The 19,276-nt window shown below is 39.8% G+C and overlaps 1 protein-coding gene across 2 annotated transcripts in view; it reads right to left on the reverse strand.

Moving 5' to 3' along the window:
* The window catches only part of pdcd4b (programmed cell death 4b), a 41,930-nt gene that overhangs the window by 18,685 nt on the left and 3,969 nt on the right, over nucleotides 1–19,276 (reverse strand). For both annotated transcript variants that reach the window (XM_080205862.1, XM_080205861.1), the window contains exons 2-5: nucleotides 17,027–17,323; nucleotides 10,048–10,142; nucleotides 7,624–7,737; nucleotides 3,394–3,615 (exon numbers count right to left, since the gene is read on the reverse strand). In XM_080205862.1, the coding sequence (XP_080061988.1) occupies nucleotides 3,394–3,615; nucleotides 7,624–7,737; nucleotides 10,048–10,142; nucleotides 17,027–17,323 (728 nt within the window). The remainder of the gene's footprint in view (nucleotides 1–3,393; nucleotides 3,616–7,623; nucleotides 7,738–10,047; nucleotides 10,143–17,026; nucleotides 17,324–19,276) is intronic.

Here is a 19,276-nt window from a genome sequence, read left to right on the forward strand (position 1 = left end):
AGTAACAATGATGCACGTGAATAAAGTGAAACATTTACATGTGAACGTTAATTTTGAAAAATGCCTCGTCTCCTTTATGTCCTCAATAAGTTTAATGTTTATGACAATGCAATTGGGCAGGGATGTTTTGGCCACGATACAAGCCTCCCAGTTTGACCAGGGAGCTCATTTATAGCCCAATCATAGCTGCAGCATTATCAGCTGATGGAAAGTATCCGCATCCCCATACCATGCGATCACAGAACAAAATGAAATTGGAGATGTCCCACTAGACTAGATCAACTTAAAGTACATTAAACTAAGTATATTCCAATATGCCTCAAGGCCAGGTTTACCCAGTACGAGCACAAATTTGTTGGTATCCAGATCAGTTTCTCTTACTCTGTCAAGTTGTAAATTCCAGCCACATGCTTGCACAAGGAAACAAAACTGATTAATCTGCTAACAAAATAGTAATCAGATTTCATATCAATAGCAAAAGGTCCAAGAAAAGGAGGTAAAAATGATTTGGTCCAAAATTGGCCAATGGGGGGGGGGGGCGGGGGTGAGAAACAAGTAGAATTTCACCACATCCAGACCTTTCAGAATGTTACGATCTTCATACTGACTTGCAACTATTTGAAAAAGATTCAAACTTCCAACTTCTGACAGAATAACATGACTAGATTTCACATATTAAAAATTTTGACTGACTTCAGACTGACTAAAAATGCCATTGACAAAACACTACTTTTTTTTCCCCACTGTCAACACTGTTATTTATCACATATCGCAATCTTCAAGAATTACAATCCTTATAGGTCTACAGTTACTTCCAAAGGGTTCCCGTATTCCCATTGCCGCTGCCAGGCACGTCCCTCAGTTTTAGAAGTTTCGTAAATTTAGCCTCAGCAGTAATGCCTAATGTGATTCTCCTCCAGAACAAATCTCCCAGAATCCTTAAATGGCTGCAATACACCTCTCTTCCACTAGAGACCATCTCTCTCCTGCATCATGGTGTGGTAGCTGGCAAAGCGAAGCAGCCTCTTCACTGACCACACAAAACTGCTGGTTGTTGGAGATATTTCTTAATTTCTATGAAAGCCTGTAACTTGATCTCAAAATGGCTTCCCATCTTCTTCCCTGTGGCAACATGAATTACTTTAACCTTGCATTAAGATAGAAAGGCTGATTAGTTATTTTTGATTACAACACCCTTTCATTTTAGAAATGAATGGACAGTTATCTAACAACTGTTTATAACCCAATACATACTTATGGAACTTTGGGAGACTCAAGATCTACTCAATGTAAACTCAGATTGCTGCCATTGTCTCCAAGAGTGTCTTGCGTCATTGTCTCAGTAAAACAATAGGCCTTCCTTTGATCTCTAAATCAAAACACTCAGGCTTAGTGTTAGCAGACTGCAGAACAGAGTTCCAAAGAGTCATACTGGACTCAAAACTTTAACTGTTCATCTCTCCACAGATGCTGCCAGAACTACTGAGGTTTTTTTTTTTAGCACTTTTCATTATTCAGATCTCCAGCATCCACAATATTTGATTTTCAATATGACTTGCTTTGTTTCCCTCCTTGCAGTTTTCCAATCCTCCAGGGAATTTCTAGAATCTAGGGAATTATTAACCAATGCATCCACCAACATTGGTCATTTTTTTTAATGACCCGAAGATACAGACCATCAGGTCCACAGTATTTGGCAGCTTCTAGTTCCATTAGTTTGCCTGGTACTTTTCGTTCCTTCCTTTTGCTCTTAATCTTCTACTATTATTGGTATTCTGTTAATGACTCCTATCATGAAGGTAGGTGCAAGTGCAAAATACTTGATCAAAATCTCAGCAAATTTGTTTTCCATTAATTCCCCCAGTCTCATTCCTTTTTAGCTCTTCTCTTCTTTTGTGCATACTACTGCCAACTTACATATTTCTTGCTAGTTCACTCTCATTTAAGTGTACCCTCATCATCTTTTCAGTCATCCTTCACTGGTTGCTAAATTTTTCCCCAACATGATGGACCAGAAACAGTACGCACACAATTCACCAATTCTGAAGCATTTAATCCACCTGGAAATGGCACTGCTTGGTAGGAATACACCTGAATGTGTCAAAGACTGCAGTAAAATCAAACACTTGAAGACTTCAGAAACATTCCCCAAATTAAAAAAAAATTGCAAACATAACAAAATGATCAAATATACCACATGGAAGGACCATTCCGGTGGAATATAAAATACAATCTTTTAAATTAAAATAGACGCAGTCTGGGGAACATAGGGGCCAATTTTACAGTCCTACCACTAATACATTTGAAGGTTGCAAGAGGGTGTGTGTGTGTGTGTGTGTGTGTGTGTGAGAGAGTGAGAGAGAGAGAGTGAGAGTGAGAGTGAGAGTGAGAGTGAGAGTGAGAGTGAGAGTGAGAGTGAGAGTGAGTGAGTGAGTGAGAGAGACACAAAGAGCATGCAGAACCAGACTAGCACCTTCCCGCCCAACCCAAGCTGCTCCCTATATGAGAGCTCAGGCAAGAAAGTTCGTGTGTGTGTATATATATATATATATATTATATATATGTGTATGTGTGTGTGTGTGGGGGGGGAGAATAACACGTGCCCAATGGCACACCCCCTACCAACAAGGTGCCCTCACTTGAAACCACCCCCAGCCTCTAAAGCTGACGTTTCCACCCTCTCCTCAGCACCCCTGATCCCTCCTGAACAAAATCCCCATACTTACTTCTAAGTCTGGAAATATCTTAGGCTTGCCTGTAGTGGTCACTATTTGCTTCTGGTGCTGCAGGAACCACAAGAACTACTAGATTTGCCAGCAGCTCTCAAGGGCTTGTGCTTGAAGGACAGACATTCCATTCTAACCTCATTAAGGCTGCCCCCAGAATATTATCCCTGCGGGGCAGCCAGATTTAAAGCTGGCAAGTTGCTGACAGTCTTTGTCATCAGAGTGCAAGGAATATGTCTTCATCGTAAAATGTAAAACTCACCCTATAGTTGCTTATAGGATCAGATACTGATCTTCTCCAGGATTTGGATTAAATGTATGGCAAGGGTTTTCTGTGAAACTGTTTGAGGGAGTCTCAAACCTGATAGGGGCAATTTTGTGTAAGTCACAATCCAATTTCACATTAGTTGTTAAGTGACAAACAGGCTCAAGGATTATTGATCAAGAAAGCAGAAAAACGCTATCCTTGTGCAGTACGGTGTGCCCTCAGGGTTACAGCAGAGGCTTTTTTTTAAAAACAGAAAAGGCAGCTTTAGTTTTTATCCAGCTGGGAGTGTTTGATGCTGACATGAAGTGGCTGGAATTGAAAGCATTCCGTTCCTCGGGGCAAACATTCCTTATCCTGTCGAAACCAAAAAAAGTCTCACCCAGTATTTCACGCACTCACCTGTGGTGCTCCTGGAGTGTCCAAGGCTAGTTCTGGCAAATCCTTCAGCAACATATCAAATGATTTTTCCACATCATTTGTAGTGAGCACTTTTCCACACAGATCAGACAGAAGTCTAGATGTGAGCTCACGGTGGCTGGCTTTTCCCTCTAAAGCCAGCGATACTGCTAACACTGGCACAGTACATTTCATTTCCCCAAGATTCAAGTTATTCAGCAGCTCCTGTATAACAGTAAGCACAATATAAAGCGTTAACAAAACCTATAACAGTTATGATCTGAGAAATGGGAAAATTGAGTATTTCAAAAATAAGAGAACCGTTCAGATAAATAATCTGAGATGATGGGCGAAATGAACTGATAGTGACGATATCTCATATACATGATAGGTTTCACAGAAAAGGCACTAAATAGCCCATTCTGCAAAGCTCTGTAACCAAACGGGGGCAACGGATCTATAAAAATCTACTGTTGGCACTGTGATCAGAAGCTATTAGCTGATGTACGTGCCTGACTGTGCCTCCAGAACCTGCAAGCGTTTTGGATAAAGACCATGGAAACAGCGGGCAGGTGGGAAAAGAAAATCATGAACAATATTATAGTTCCAGAAGTGTTTAGTCCTTTTCACTGCTGCTGACAATTTTGAGTTTTGGTAATGATAGTAATGGGTATATTGTGTAACAAGTAGCATACTGGGCACAAGGCTACAGCATTTAATTCAAGTTACCGTGCTCAGCCATATAAATGGCAGTATCTGCTGAAACAGGTCTAACAACTTACATTAAAGCATGACTGCAAGTAAATGTGGAATTGCTGCGCTAAATTTGTTTTTGTTCCAAAAAGGTGTCTGGTTTTAACCAACTCTGATCTTGGATTATATTCAAATTTCATCATGTTATTGTTTTGTACTTTTCTCTGGTCCACCCAAGCATCAGGAAGAGGCCAGCAAATTTCCACTATATGGGGATAATCTCACTTAATTGCTGCTTGAAGAAAAGTGTTCTTATTAAAGTGGGAGGCACAGTGGTTAGCACTGCTGCCTCAGTGCACCGGGGACCAGAGTTCAATTCTGGCTTGGGTGACTATCTGTCTGGAGTTTGCACATTCTCCCTGTGCCTATGTGGGTTCCTCCAGGTGCTCCCACAGTCCAAAGGTATGTAGATTAGGATGATTAGTTATGGTAAGTATGTGGATAGGCCTGTGTAAGATGCTCCATGGAGAGTCGGTACAGACTTGATGGGCCAAATGGCCCTCTTCTGCACTGCAGGGATTATTCTATGATTCTAATGCCATAACCTAGAATATATGGAAGGGAGCACATATACAATGCTAAATTCCAAATTAATCCTACTGAATGTGGTCCAAAGTTGAAACGCTAAGTTCCAAATTAATCCTACCGAATGTGGTCCAAAGGTTGAAATTACATAATTCTGTACTTCAGGGGTCACAACTACCTCAGCAGCCAGCAATAAAACAGGCATAAGTAACTTTCTTCACAACTCAGTCCTACTCCCAGAAAAGGAAGGAGTTGTCTGTCTGGACATCATTTAAATTTCAATCATCATCACCAAAAGAGATTAACTGGTCATTTATCTCACTACTATCAATGGAGTACTGCTTAATGCAAATTGGCTGGCATGTATTTCCAGATTATATGAGATGTGAAAAATGCCACTACAAGTACAGATTCATTTTTTACTCCCAATAAACAACAGCAACTTGCATTTGCAAACCAACTTCAATGTAATGAAGTGTCCAGTGGAGCTTCACAGCAGCATTAATAAAATCTGACATTGAGCCAAGTGAGGTATAAGGACAAGTGGCCAAAAGCTTAAGTCAAAAAGATAAGGCTTTAAGAAGCATCTAAAAAGGAGGTAGATAAACAGAGAGGGTTAGGGAGGTAAATCCAGACTTAGAGTCTTGGCATGGTCACCAATGATGAGGCGATGAAAATCAGGAAAGCACAGAAGAGCAGAGCTAGAGAAGTACGGAGATGTGGGGTTGCTGGGAAAGAGATGCAAAACCTACGACTGGAGGAGAAAGGTTTAAGACCATGAGTGGATGCTCAGATTAAATATTTTAAATTTGAGGTGTTGCTGGACTGGGTGTTGAGATGAGTCAGTGACTACAGAAATGGATAAACAATTTTGATTCGGCGCTACAGGAATGGCAACATAGTTCTAAAAGATGGTGCGAGACTTGGAAGGTAGCTGACAGGTGTTCTCAAGCATCCCTTATTCTTTGTGGTGGTAAAGGTTGTGGATTTGGCAGGTGCTGTCAAAGAAGCCTCGGTGAATTCCTGCAGTGTATTGAGTAGATGGTACATGCTGCTGCTGATGTATGTGCCGAAGGAAGTGAACATTTAAGGTGGTAGATGGGGTGCCAATAAAGTGGGTGGGCTTTATCTGGATTGCGTCAAGCTTCTGGAGTAGCCACACACATCCAGACAAAGAGTGCTCCATCACACTCCTGACTTGTGTCTTGCAGGTGACAGATAGGCTTTGGGAAGTCAGAAGTGGGTTACATGCTGCAAACTTCCCAGCCTCTAATTTGCTATTGTGATCAGAGTATTCGCACACAGTATTATAAGCCTTGTTCAGTTAAATTTCCAGTCAGTGATAACCACCAAGATGCTCGTGGGGGAATTCAGCAATGGTAACGCTGTTGAACATCAAGGAAGAGGGTCATATTCATGTCCCTGGCACATGTGTGGTGCAAGTGTGACTTGCCACTTCTCCAGTCCAAGCTTTATGTTGTCCAGATCTTGCTATATGCAAGCACAGATTTTTCTAATATCTGAGGATTTGCAAATGATACTGAATATTACACAACTGTCAACACATCAGGTGTTGGAGGGAGGAACACTGATGAAGCAGCTGAAGGTGGTTGGGCCCAAGGTATTGCTCTGGGGAACTGGCAACAATGTCTTAAGGCTGAGATGATTGGCCAGCACCAATCACAATCATGTTCCCTTTACCCAGATAGATAAGAGACTGGAACACACTGCTGCAAGATCTACTATTTATTAAGAAGAGAATAAAAATAGCTTTGGGCATCAATATATAAATTAATGTTGTGTGTAAATATGGAGCTCAGACCTTATGAATTCTAAGATGGCCACTCAGCTCCTCTCTGTATAGCTCCCAGAAAATGTGATTTTTTTTAAACTTCCACACAGCAAACAGTGCCAAGTAGCCAGAAAGACTTTGTCTTGAACAATGACCACCCGAAGATAATTTAATTTGGAAATGGAATATTGAGTAACCATCAAGCATTAATATGCATTCCAGACATTTCAAAGACTAAATGGTACATTAAACTGTAACAAGAGCTCGAGAGGGAGCAAGTAGCAAAAGCATAAATGCGTGGGAACCAGAGTAGTCTCAAGAAAATAAGAGAACCAAATCAAGTGATGAACCGTTGGTAAAGAGATTACACTCACTACCATCTTGCCATTGTATACTGTAACATAAATCTTGCTTATAAAACCATATTTTTGTTGCTCGCACTTGCCACACTTGGGAGTGCCTGTCTAGTTGTGTGATCCATGTATGCGGGGATGAATGTTCTGGCTTGTGCTCTCAAATGACCTCAATCATGATGCTGTATATCAGTGACTTGCATTTTGGAGCAGCCCACAGATCATATGGTGGACCACATTTTGAGAACCACTGGACCAGACAAGCAACATGTAGGCAGTGGAATAAGTCAACACATTCTCTTTCAGGGATTAAATCCAGTACTTACCTCAGAGGCCCATGCCTTAAACCTGCAATTATTACGTCCTGTGGCTCAGTGGTGATACAATGATTATTTGCAAAATTTTGAAACTCATCTATGAATGAAGCATTTAATTAATAATGCATGTGTTAATATAACTTATTAAAAATACTAAATTAAATGTTATTAACTACCTATCAACAAGCTTCACAGAATGTAGACATTTTTAGTGTTCAAAGGCAAATATGAACAGAGATAACGTGATTCAAAGGAGCAAATATAGTGAAAAATATCTTGCCCTAAGCAAATTAAATAAGTACAATGTTAAATTCTCTCATGCTTCCACCCAATAATTCTTTAACATTACTTCCATCCTGTAAGGATCAAACAGCTATAAAATTATAGACTACTCTGCTTTGAAAATCAATATGTAGGGAAAAGCTACAAAGAACCTGAACCATTCCAAACAGCTCACTTATTTTCACATTAAGTTAAATATCTGAATACATACCAGAACCTCATTGGTGTCCCCATGTTCAAAATATTCTTGTACAATTGGAGTCACAGTTTTCTGAAAAACCCCTTCATCTAAGGGTAGAACCACTGTCTCATACACGCAATTCTCCTGTTGAGATATACAATAAAACTAAAATTTTGTCATCCAGTGGTAGTGTAAACTGAAAAAAATTTCCTAATTGAAAATATTTGGCATCCTGCTGATGCTAGATAGAGTCGCATGGTAGTCTGCTCATTAAAGAGGAGACATTGCATGAACTGACATCAACCACAGGACAGAAAACAGACTGCTTTAAACTTATGACGGTTCTGTGGATCCTTGTTTTTTTCTCATCTTCTCAAGGCTTGAATGGCATTTCCATGAATGTCTTCAACTTCCAAACATTTTACTTGTCTTGTGTCATTAGTGTTGTGGAAGAAAAGACAATAGTGTCCATCCTTAGGACCAGATAGTAAACCGAGCCCTGACTGGTCTTTCAAGGTGGATGTCAAGATTTTACTGCACTGTTCAAAAAGCAGAACTTCTCCCCATTCCCTAGTCAAAATTTGCTTCAACGAGCACTTACAAAAACAGGCTAACTGGATGTGCATCTTATAGCACTTTGTGGCACCCAGCATCTATGAAACAATCAATACACAGAAATTGTGACAATATAAAGCAATTCATTGGAAACATCTTGGGATACTGAGAAAGGCACATCTTGGGACATTGTGAAAGGCATAACAAAAAGATTTTTTTTCTGCAAAATTCAGTATTCCAACCAATGTTCACTGAGCAGACCAGAAAATTGCCTATCTCAGTAACATTTGCAGTGCAATTATCCAGAGAGCGTTTCTCGGAAGTTGAGATGTGTGTGGGTAGAAATTTAGATTAATCACAGTGATCACAGTCAGTATGCTAAATGAATAACTAGGTTCAATTCTAAGCTCCACCTGTTTCTGGAGAGTCACCACTGCATTGCTATGGGGAAACGAGTTAACGCTAGGGCACTGGGGAGAGTTACAGAACAAAGAGATCTAGGGGAACATTTTCATAGCTCCTTGAAAGTGGAGTCACAGGCGGACAGAATGGTGAAGAAGGCATTCGGCATGCTTAGTTTCCCCAGTCAGAACACCAAATACAGGAGTTGGGACATCTTGCTGAAGTTATACAGACATTGATAAGGCCACACTTGGGCCATACTGTGTGCAATACTGGTCACCCTATTATAGAAAGGATATTGTTGAACAAGAAAGAGTGCAGAAAAGATTTACTAGGATGCGAGGGACTTGATGGATTGAGTGATAAGGAGAGGCTGGGTAGACTGGGACTTTTCTCTCTAGCATGTAGGGAGCTGAGGGCTGATGTTATAGAAGACTATAAAATAAGAAGGGGCATAGATCAGCCAGATAATCAATGTCTTTCCCCACAGGTAGGGGAGTCTAAAACAAGAGGGCATAGGTTTAAAGTGAGGGGGAAGAGATTAAAAAAAAGTGTCCAGAGGGGCAATTTTTTCCACACAAAAGGTGGTGAGTGTCTGGAACAAGCTGCCAGAGGTAGTAGTAGAACGGATACGATTTTGTCTTTTAAAAAACATTTAAATAGTTACATGGGTAAGATGGGTAGAGGGATATGGGCCAAATGCAGACAATTGGGATTAGTTTAGGGGTTTAAAAAAGGGCAGGGGAGGAGGTGGGCTGGAATGGACAAGTTGAGCCAAAGGGCCTGTTTCCATGCTGTAAACCTCTATGACTATGACTCTATGACCTTCACCCAGAACAGAGGAAGGGGTACTAAGGGAGATGTTTCAACCTGACCAACGAAGCAAAGTATTTATTTTTCCAGTAAAATAAAGTTTATTTATTAGTCACAAGTACCACAGAACCCTACAGTGCAGAACAAGGCCCTTCGGCCCATCGAGTCTGCACCGAATACAATCCCACCCAGGCCCTACCCCCATATCCCTACATGTTATACCCACTAATCTCTCTAACCCACGCATCCCTGGATGCAAAGGGGCAATTTCTTAGCACGGCCAATCAACCTAACCTGCAAATCTTTGGACTGTAAAGTAAGCCTTACATTAACACTGCAATGAAGTTACTGTGAAATTCTCCTAGTTGCCAAAGTCCAGCACCTGTTCGGGTCAACGCACCTAAGCAGCTCGTCTTTCAGAATGTGGGAGGACACCCAGAGGGAGAATGTGCAAACTCCGCACAAACAGTGACCCAATTTGGGAATCGAACCAAGGTCCCTGGCGCTGTGAGGCAGTAGTGCTAATCATTGTGCGAAAATTAATACTTTAATGGCCAAGAAAGGAATTAAGTAAGTTTGAAAAATAAGAGGAACCCATACATATACAACTAACCATAGGTTATTTAATAAGCCTTGACCAACAAAGTTTCAAAAAGAATTATCTGTTGCTTAATATTCACTTACCTGATCTTCATCATAATTGGGATCTCGAACGTCCACTTCCTCCAAATCATACACCTCACCAGGTGTCCCCCAGACACCTTTACCTCCTGCTCCACCTACCAAAAGGACATGAATGTTGAGTAAGTTAAAATAAGAGAACAAATATGTGTTTACTATTTTAACAACCCAAATTGATACAGGTTTTCAAAACTGAAATCTGAATATTGTTTAAAAATATATAATTAGAAATTCTATTCCAGACTCTTTGGAGAATACAGATTGAAGTGACATCCGATGTCAAACAAATTGCAGCAACTATTAACCAAATGAACATTTGCTCCTATCCCAGCTGCATTTGTTAGGTAGAACTGCTAACTAATAAGAACATTCGCAGTTCTGTTCTAGTCGTATTTGGTTAGATACAACCAGCTCTATCATTTTACACCGTCACTAGAAAATAATTTGCAATTTTTATCTAAGAAACAAGCAAGCTCTGGATTTTTATTTTCATACGATACATTTACATTCAGGTTAACTGTAAACCAAGAAAATTAACTAGGTTTCCAACGATCTCCACTTCCATACAATCATGATTACTTAATTTGTATATCTTGCGCAGGGTCAGTACATGAGCCATTTTAATATGGTTCCTGCAAAAATAATTATTATAGTAAATGTACTTCTTATGGTTTTGACATAATAGGAATCTTTTACATTGTTTACATCAGATATTTTGTTTAAAAAAAATCATGACGCTCACAAGTATCTACTGGTAATCCTTCTGAACTGTAGGTACATTGCAGGTGTTATCTTTCCTCACTGGCTGGTGCAGTAAAACATAAATCACTTTTCAAATTTGAGATACTCTCTTGGTTCCGTTTATATACTGCCATAAATATTGCATTTTCAACTAAGAAAGGATAGAAATGTATTCTATGAACAATTCTCCACCCAACTATCCATTTTTTAGATGCTGCTCCCAATAATAAAAGCCACAGTCCACAAACTGAGAGACTATAAATTTTAGAACGTGGCCATCACTAATTCCCCCGTCAATAGGAGAACAAACTGGACTAATAGCACCTATTTCACTCCCAAGCACCTGGCAAATTATGAATTCACTACTTAAGAAATTACAGATGCAACACTACATCTAACCATTTACGTACAGCAACTTAAAAAACTCCGTCCACATACTTTTCCCACCCCTTATGATCTCCTCCACAGTCACTGCACTCAGATAGTTAATAGTTACCATCTCAACAATATATATAACCATTTTAACAAAATTACACGCCACAACCAATCTATAATCATGTGACGTGCATGGATGACTGATGGGGTAGCTAGAAATATCTCAGATGGCATTCTAGGGTTGCAACCAAGACTCCAGTTCAAGGTTCAGTTAAAAATAGATAGTAATAAGCTTGCACTTAACTCATGCTGCAATTGATGTGAATAATTGGGGCAAAAAGCAAAAAAGTGTTCCATTCCCCCTGACTGACTTGACTTCCCACTTAGAGATTCAGTTTGAAAATAAATATGAATTGTGAGCACCTTGGCAACCAAACATATATTGTGACTGCAGATAGTAGACATACTCCTCATGGGGCAATCATTCCTTTCAGATAGGTGACCAAAATGGAAAATAGATATCTTTAATATAAACTTTGTCAACATCCGTGAGTATAAAATTACACTGTAGCTAATAATCTATTTAGATTATAGCCCTGAGGCAAATATTTTCAGACGCAAGGGACAGCACATGTAACAAAGCAAAGTGATTCCTGGGCCAAAAGAAATTCTGTTGCGCCAACAGATTATATCCATTAGCTGAAGAGCTTGGGGGGGGGCGGGGAGAGGAGGAGACCGAAGGGAATCAAGTGCCTTGGCCTTGCCTGTGATTGAGGACCCCTGCACTGTATGTCCTGCCTGTGGAGAGCTGGAGACAATGAAGGGCCAATGCCAGCAGGAGTAGTGACAGCTGGTGGTAATGCATCCACAAGAGACCTAGGATCATTTTGAAATCCCGACTAGGGAGAAGGTTATTTTGGATTTACTACTGTGTAATGAGATGGAATAAATTAATGATCTTGTAGTAAAGAATCCTCTAGGATCATAGCACGCATGAATTCCAAGTTCTGTTCCAGGGTAATAAACTTCACTTCCACACAAAAGTGTCTGTGTTAAACCAAAGTATCTACGGCACAAGGACAGATTTGGTCCTAGTGGACAGAGCAGAAAGACTGACAGGTAGGACAATTGATGAGCAGTGGCAGACATTTAAGGAGATAGTCCATTCCTCCCAACTAAAATATATTTCAGAAAGGAAGAAAGATTGTAAAAGGAGGAAAACGCAATGCATCCATGGCTAAGCAAGTGGATTAAAGATAATAAAGGCAAAAACTAAAGCATCCCGTAATGCAAAGATCAGTGGCAGGTTGGAGGCCTGGGAAAATATTACAGAACAACAAAAGGGTTACTAAGAAAGAAATAAAAACTTAATGCTAAATTATGATAGAGGTTGAGATAGCAAAAGATTCTATAAGTACATAAAAAAGGGGAGAATAACTGAAGTCAGTGTTGATACCTCAAGAGGATGAGGCTGGGGAATTAAAAATGGGAGCGCAGAAATGATTGAGATAATAAATCACTATTTTGCCTCAGTTTTCACGGTGGAGGACATGAGAAGCATCCATATAGTAACAGGAAAGGTAGAGGTTGTTGAAAAGGAGCAATGTAAAACACTAGAGAAAAACTACTGAGCAAACTATTGGAATTAAAGGCAGACAGATCCCCAGGGCCTGATGGTCTATATCCTAGGATCCTAAATGAAGTGGCAGCAGAGATAGTGGAAGCACTGGTTTTAATATTCCAAAATTCCCTGGATTCTGGAAAGGTTCGGTGGATTGGGAAAAGGCTAATATAACTTCCTGTTCAAAATGGGAGACAGGCAGAAAGTCTTTGGGAAATTGTTGGAATCCATTATTAAGGAAGCAATAACAGGGCGTTTGGAAAATCAAAACGAAAGTCAGCATCATTTTTTTAAAATTCATTAATGGGATGTGGATGTTGCTGGCCAGGCCAGCATTTATTGCCCGTGGTGATGAGCTGCCTCTTTGAACCGGTGCAGTCCCTAAGATGTAGATACACGCACAATGTTAAGGAGGGAATTCCAGGATTTTGACCCAACCAGTGAAGGAATGGTGATACATTCCCAACTCAGGATGTTGAATGGCTTAGAGGGAAACATCCAGGTGGTGGTGTTTCCAGGTACTTGCTGCTCTTGTCCTTCCAGATGATAGCAGTCGTGGTTTGAAAGTTCCTACAGTACATCTTGTACATGGTACAAACTGCTGCTACTGTTCATTGGTGGTGGAGAGGTTGAATATTTGTGAAAGGAGTAGCAAACAAGCCTTTGTTCTGGATGGTGCCAAGCTTCTAGAATGCTGTTGAAACTGGACGCATCCAGACAAGAAGATGGTGTTCCATTACACTTCTGATTTGTGCCTTGCAGATGGTGTCCAGACTTTGGGGAGTCAGGTGATTATTTATTTGCCACAGGGTTCCAAGCCTTTGATCTGCTCCAGTAGCCATAGTATTTATGTGGCTAGTCCAGCTCAGTTTCTGCTCGATGATAATCCCGAGGATGTTGATAGTGGGGGATTCAGCAATGGTAATGGCACTGAATGTCAAGAGGTGAAGTGTAAATCGTGTTTGACCAATTTGCTACAGTTCTTTGAAGATGTTACAGGCTAAGTGGACAATGGGGATCCTGCAGATGTAGTGAGTACATTTGTACTTCCAGAGGCATTTGATAAGGTGCCGCACACAAGGTAAGGAATTGGGGTAATATATTAGCTTGGGTGGAAGATTGGCTAACCAACTGAAAACAGAATGGGGATAAATGGGTATTTATCTAGTTGGTAAGCTTTAACTGGTGGTGTGCAACACGGTTTGGTCAAGATGCAGGGATACAATGTACTACAGCCAAATTTGTAGACGATGCTTTTTTTAAATGTGGAAAAGCAAGTTGCAATGAGGAAATAAGAAATTTACCAATTGGTAGGTTAAAATTTAGCAGATGGAATTTAATGTGGATAAGTGTGAGGTTATCCAATTTGGTCAGAGGAATAGGGCAACTAATTACCTAAACGGAGAGAAACTTCAAAATGCTTTGGTATAAAGAGATCTGACTGTCCTTGTATATGAATTGCAGAAAATTTGTACGCAAGTGCAGCAGGCGATAAGGAATGCAAATGGAATTTTGGCATTCATGTCTAAGGAATAGATTATAAAAGTAGGGAAGTGCTAGTGCTATTGCTATTGTATAGGGTATTGGCAAGACCACATCTTGAGTATAGCGCACAGCTTTGGGGAAGGATGCGAATGCATTAGAAGTGGTTCAGAGAAGGTTCACTAATTAGATTCCAGCAATGAAGGATTTGTTCTATGAAGAGCGATTAAGCAGTTTAGGTCAATACTTGGTGGAGTTTAGAAGAATGACAGGAGATCTAATTGACGTATATAAGATGCTAAAGTGGTTCGACAGGGTAGAGGTAGAGAGGATGTTCCCCCCTGTTGGGCATTCTAGAACAAGAGGCTGTAGTTTTAAAAAAGAGAGGGAATTACTTCACTCAAAGGGCTGTGAATCTGTGAAATTCTCTACTTCAGAATGCAGAGAATGTCAGAACATTAAACAAATGAGGATATTGATAGGTTTTTTATTAGGAGCGAAATGAGGGGTTATGGAAGCAGGCAAGATGGTGGAAATGAGACCAAGATTAGATCAGCCATAATTGTACTGAATGACAAAGCCACGCTACCTCCATTTAACCCCTGAACCAACATTAAATTGCAGCAACCTCAGATAATGGGTGTCAATTGGCTCATGAATCTAACTGACATTCTGCTAGCAGCAGCCGCCAGGACTTAATTGGGGAGGTTTTGCTGCCACCGAGAAAATGACATAGGGTGTCTCCCAAGTTAAGTGCGTTTGGTCACCACGTTCCCCAATGACGGGCTGCTTTACACCCAGCCCCTGGATATCACTTGACATTGGCTTAAATCACTATATTTTGGCCACAAGCAGCTTGTCTATACGAATCAGCAATAAATCTCCAACTCTGGGGAGATCGACAATCAGGATAAATACAGCAAATCTGCCGAATATATTATGAATGGGACAGGGCAATTGGCCAAATTTCATTTCAGTTACAGAAGAAAATCCGGCTGCATGCACAGTCCCAACTGCATCCACAGTCCCAACAGCATTTGCTCCTTAAAACCTTGAATCTAATTACACTGGGGTACAATTTTAGAATCAGACTTCTTTGCCTGACTCCTACAATGCACTTGAATTTTATTGGGAATTAAAAATGACAGCATGAAATGATTCTAACCAAGGCTACTTACAAAGCAAACGGCAGTTTCCTATGGCTGACTGAAACGAATCACAAAATACCACAATTTCCTGTAAATACAATTTCTGCCAAAACCTAACAATTACATCAGTTCTCACCAGCCATTTTATGGCTGGCATCACAGCAGGAATTCATTACAGAATCACCCAGCAGTTCATCCAAAGTAGCTGAATAAAGAATCCAAGGTATTTAATTCATCTTTCAGACATTGTCCAGAGATTACATCGCTCAAGTCATTGACCCACGAGTATCACATCCTCTAATGCTCTTTTTACCAGGCTCCCAAGATGTGGCACTGCAGTCCACATCTTAATCAATCTCCCTCATCATTCAAAGTACCTCCAAATTCCACTACCTCCCTACTCCCTAAAGCACTGATTTAAAGTACCTCTGCTCATCTAAATATCCTCTGATGGCAGTGCCTGCTCCTATATAGACACAAGCACAATTAAGTAGTTAGAAGTCATGGAATAGGAGTAAAGATAGTACACTATATAGCTATTTAAAAGCAGGAGCCATAAATTGGAAAGTCTGTTGAAAAAGAAAAGTATTACAGAAAATGTACCATATACATAAATGATGAGAACCTTATACCTGCATTTGGAATCTATACCAAACTCTACTTCCAAACTTAATTGTTCTTTTTACATTCACAAATTAAGGTATCTTTAAGTCCTTGACAGAATTCAATTTTTGATAAGATTCACAATTGGGCAGTTAATAAAATGCTTTAAAATAATTTAAATAATGTTTAAAAAAAAACTAGTCGAAACATGTTATTTTAATTAAGTAGTCTGGCTTCTTTCTCTCGCAACAAACCGAGCAGGGGCCAAACAAGTAATTGCAGCAACACTGTACCACGTCAAGCTGGGCATCATTTCTGTGAATGAAGCTGAATTTTAACTCTTCGCATATCAAGGCAGGATTAAAATAAGCCATTCTCCAGGCTTTCAAGAAAATCACTGTTGTCATAACTATCATTCCACTACTGGGTTAAAGTACAGTAGTAAATAACAGATGGATAAACTACAAATCTAGAACTTGCATTGTCAATGTAGATGATGCTGAATCAGATCCCATCTAATATGATAAACATGGGAAAGATATTGTTGCTCTCAAGAGGCTTTTAAAAGGTGATTCCAGGCATCAGTCATTCCTCAGGTACAAGGAGAAATCAATGGAGTTAGGCTCTCTTTGGAAATGCCAAAGACCATGGCATTGTCAAACCACTGAAAGGAATCAATAAAAGTGATCCACACAAGTTGTTCACCATAAAGAGGATCTCAAATACCAGAGGAACACAAATTAAGAGTAAAGAAGGCATGCAAAACTAGGATAACAGAATTCTGAAACATGTTACCAAGAAAGGCAAATAATAATAGTAGCATGCAGACCGCAAGAGACATCAGTATCAAAGGATACCACTGAGTTTAATGGCCTGTTGCTTTCCTGAATGTTTACGTTTAAAAAATACGTTGCAAGACTTTACCTCAACACAGCCCACATCTTCCTCCTCAAAATGTTCAGTATAGAAAGTGTATCCTTGAATGTTAGTCAGTTCCAAAACAAGTACTTGCCTTTCTTGGGCAGTCCTCTTCCTTTCCCCATCCGTGATTTCCTGTCCAACATTTTCCCCTTCGGACTAGTGGGGGCAAGATTCCGACTACTCTCCCCATTATCACTGAGAGAGTCTCCTCGTCCAGAATCCCGAGAAGAGTTCTTCCTCAAACGTCTCTTGGCTTTGGCCTTCACCCGAGCTTCATGAATGGACGTCTCTCGTGATGTCCAGTTCCCATTGATTTCATTTGGCAGCATAATGGCTTCAGTTTGATCTTCATCTCCAGACAACATGTTACTAGTACTGTTGTCAAGTTCTGAAACAGCAAGTTGAGCCATTAAGTCAACAATGGTGTTCAACATTTAGTAAAAGTACAATATAAAGTGTACTTTTTAAGGCGGAGACTAGCACAGAAAAACAATTTATACCAGTAGCAGTTGACACTTGCACCCGCAAGATCTGTGACAATGGCAAATCTCAACGTAACAAATGAAACACCCTACTTCGACTGGCCTGTAGCATGCACACCTCCTGTGAGTTACATCAAACACAGATACTAACTGCAAACTAGTGTGCCAACTATTCACCTGGTCTTCTGTCTAAAAGAGAAATCAAAATACATACCTATCAAAAAACAACCAAAATGCGCATAAACTGGATTTGTTCTTACTAAATATATCAAACTCTTAGGATTTGGGTTAGATGTAAATGGTACTTAGGACAACTCAAGTGAGTACACATTTGCCGTCTGATGTCCCACAGCTCTCATCCTACAATTAAGGAATGAAAGTGCACCACAAACTTTGAGAGCCTTTCAAATGCTTCATTTCAGACACTTACCTATTTCACCAATCATTTAGTCACTCGTCCTCGGATTACAATTTTGTGGAGCACCATGGAATATTTCCTATTTTGAAGGAACTATACAAGTCAAGTTGTTGTTAATACATACCTTCCCTAAGAATATGATTATTTGATAGCTTAATACTGCAGCAAAGTACACAAATCTTGTCAGAAGCTCTCTTGGTATCATTTTTTTTAAAACACAAGGCAGCTCAACTGGCATTGAATTACATATAAATATGCACATTTAATAAAGTCTAGACAAGCAAACAGGTGACCAAAAACAGTATGTCATTTGATAGGTAGCCCTCTTTCACTTGCAGCCTCTCTATCAGAGTTTATATCTACTTTCTTCATCATAATGGCACTGCTTGTGATCTTTTCTCTCATTCTTCCTAAGCTCAATTACATCATCGCTTTTCCACCACTATTCACAATCATAGCACTGAAATCAAAACTCAATCCTCTACTCGTTCTTCAACAAACTTCAAAAGTGAAATTTATCAGTTTCTCTTCCTCCCAAGATTTTAAAATCCGAACATCTTGCTCGATTCAACCAATAATCTTTTGCCTTTCACATTCCTTTCTCAAGTAATCAACACGCATTCAATAGACAAGGATGCAAATATGACAATTACAATAATGCAAAATCAACGCAGGTTTATCTGCTCAAGTTATATATCAATTAAACCATAGGGTGAACATATTTAATAGTGGTGTATTCAGAGCTTCATTTTTACTGCCTACTTTCATCATTCAAACAATGATTAAATTATTTAGACTCATGGGAATGAGGGTAATTGGCCTTAACTCTGTGCCTGTGCTCTGGATCCATGGTGGTGGTGAGGTAGGTGAAGAATGCTGGTGAAGATAAAAAAAGCGTTCAATAGGATCTGTCAACAGGTCTTTTGAGAGAGTAGGAAAATACGTTCGTCAGTCATGCTCATAATATAGAACAGTTTGTTGAAGCATCCTGCCTAAATACATGTGAAGAATAACGGAAGTAGAACAGTACCGTTGATTCAGCAGTTTCAGCAATGAAGTCAGAAAGGGAGTGCTGGGAGACGCAGGAGGGAGGTGATAAAGCATTCTGGGGAGAGAGTGGAGGATATGGCAGACTTTCTTCCAACTGTGGAACGTAAAAATTATTCTTCAGTGATGTTGAGACCCATATCCCCAAAAAGCAAATCTCTTTATAAACTCAAGAAATAGGAATAACATTTATTTAAACAGTTCATTTAATTAAAAAGCCAAGCTTTTTAAAAAAAACCATAAGTTTTCCTGGTCAACTTTACAGTAGAATTAGAATATTAGCCAGTTGAGAGTCAAGCAGAGTTCTTATTTGGACAGTTCAGAATAGTGATTTGAAGTAAAACAGTTTGACCAACAGCCAATCAGGATTCATAAACGTGGCCTCTGACTGACA

Source organism: Carcharhinus amblyrhynchos, chromosome 17, assembly GCF_965287045.1.
Source record: "Carcharhinus amblyrhynchos chromosome 17, sCarAmb.v2.hapA, whole genome shotgun sequence".
Lineage (NCBI taxonomy): Eukaryota > Metazoa > Chordata > Chondrichthyes > Carcharhiniformes > Carcharhinidae > Carcharhinus > Carcharhinus amblyrhynchos.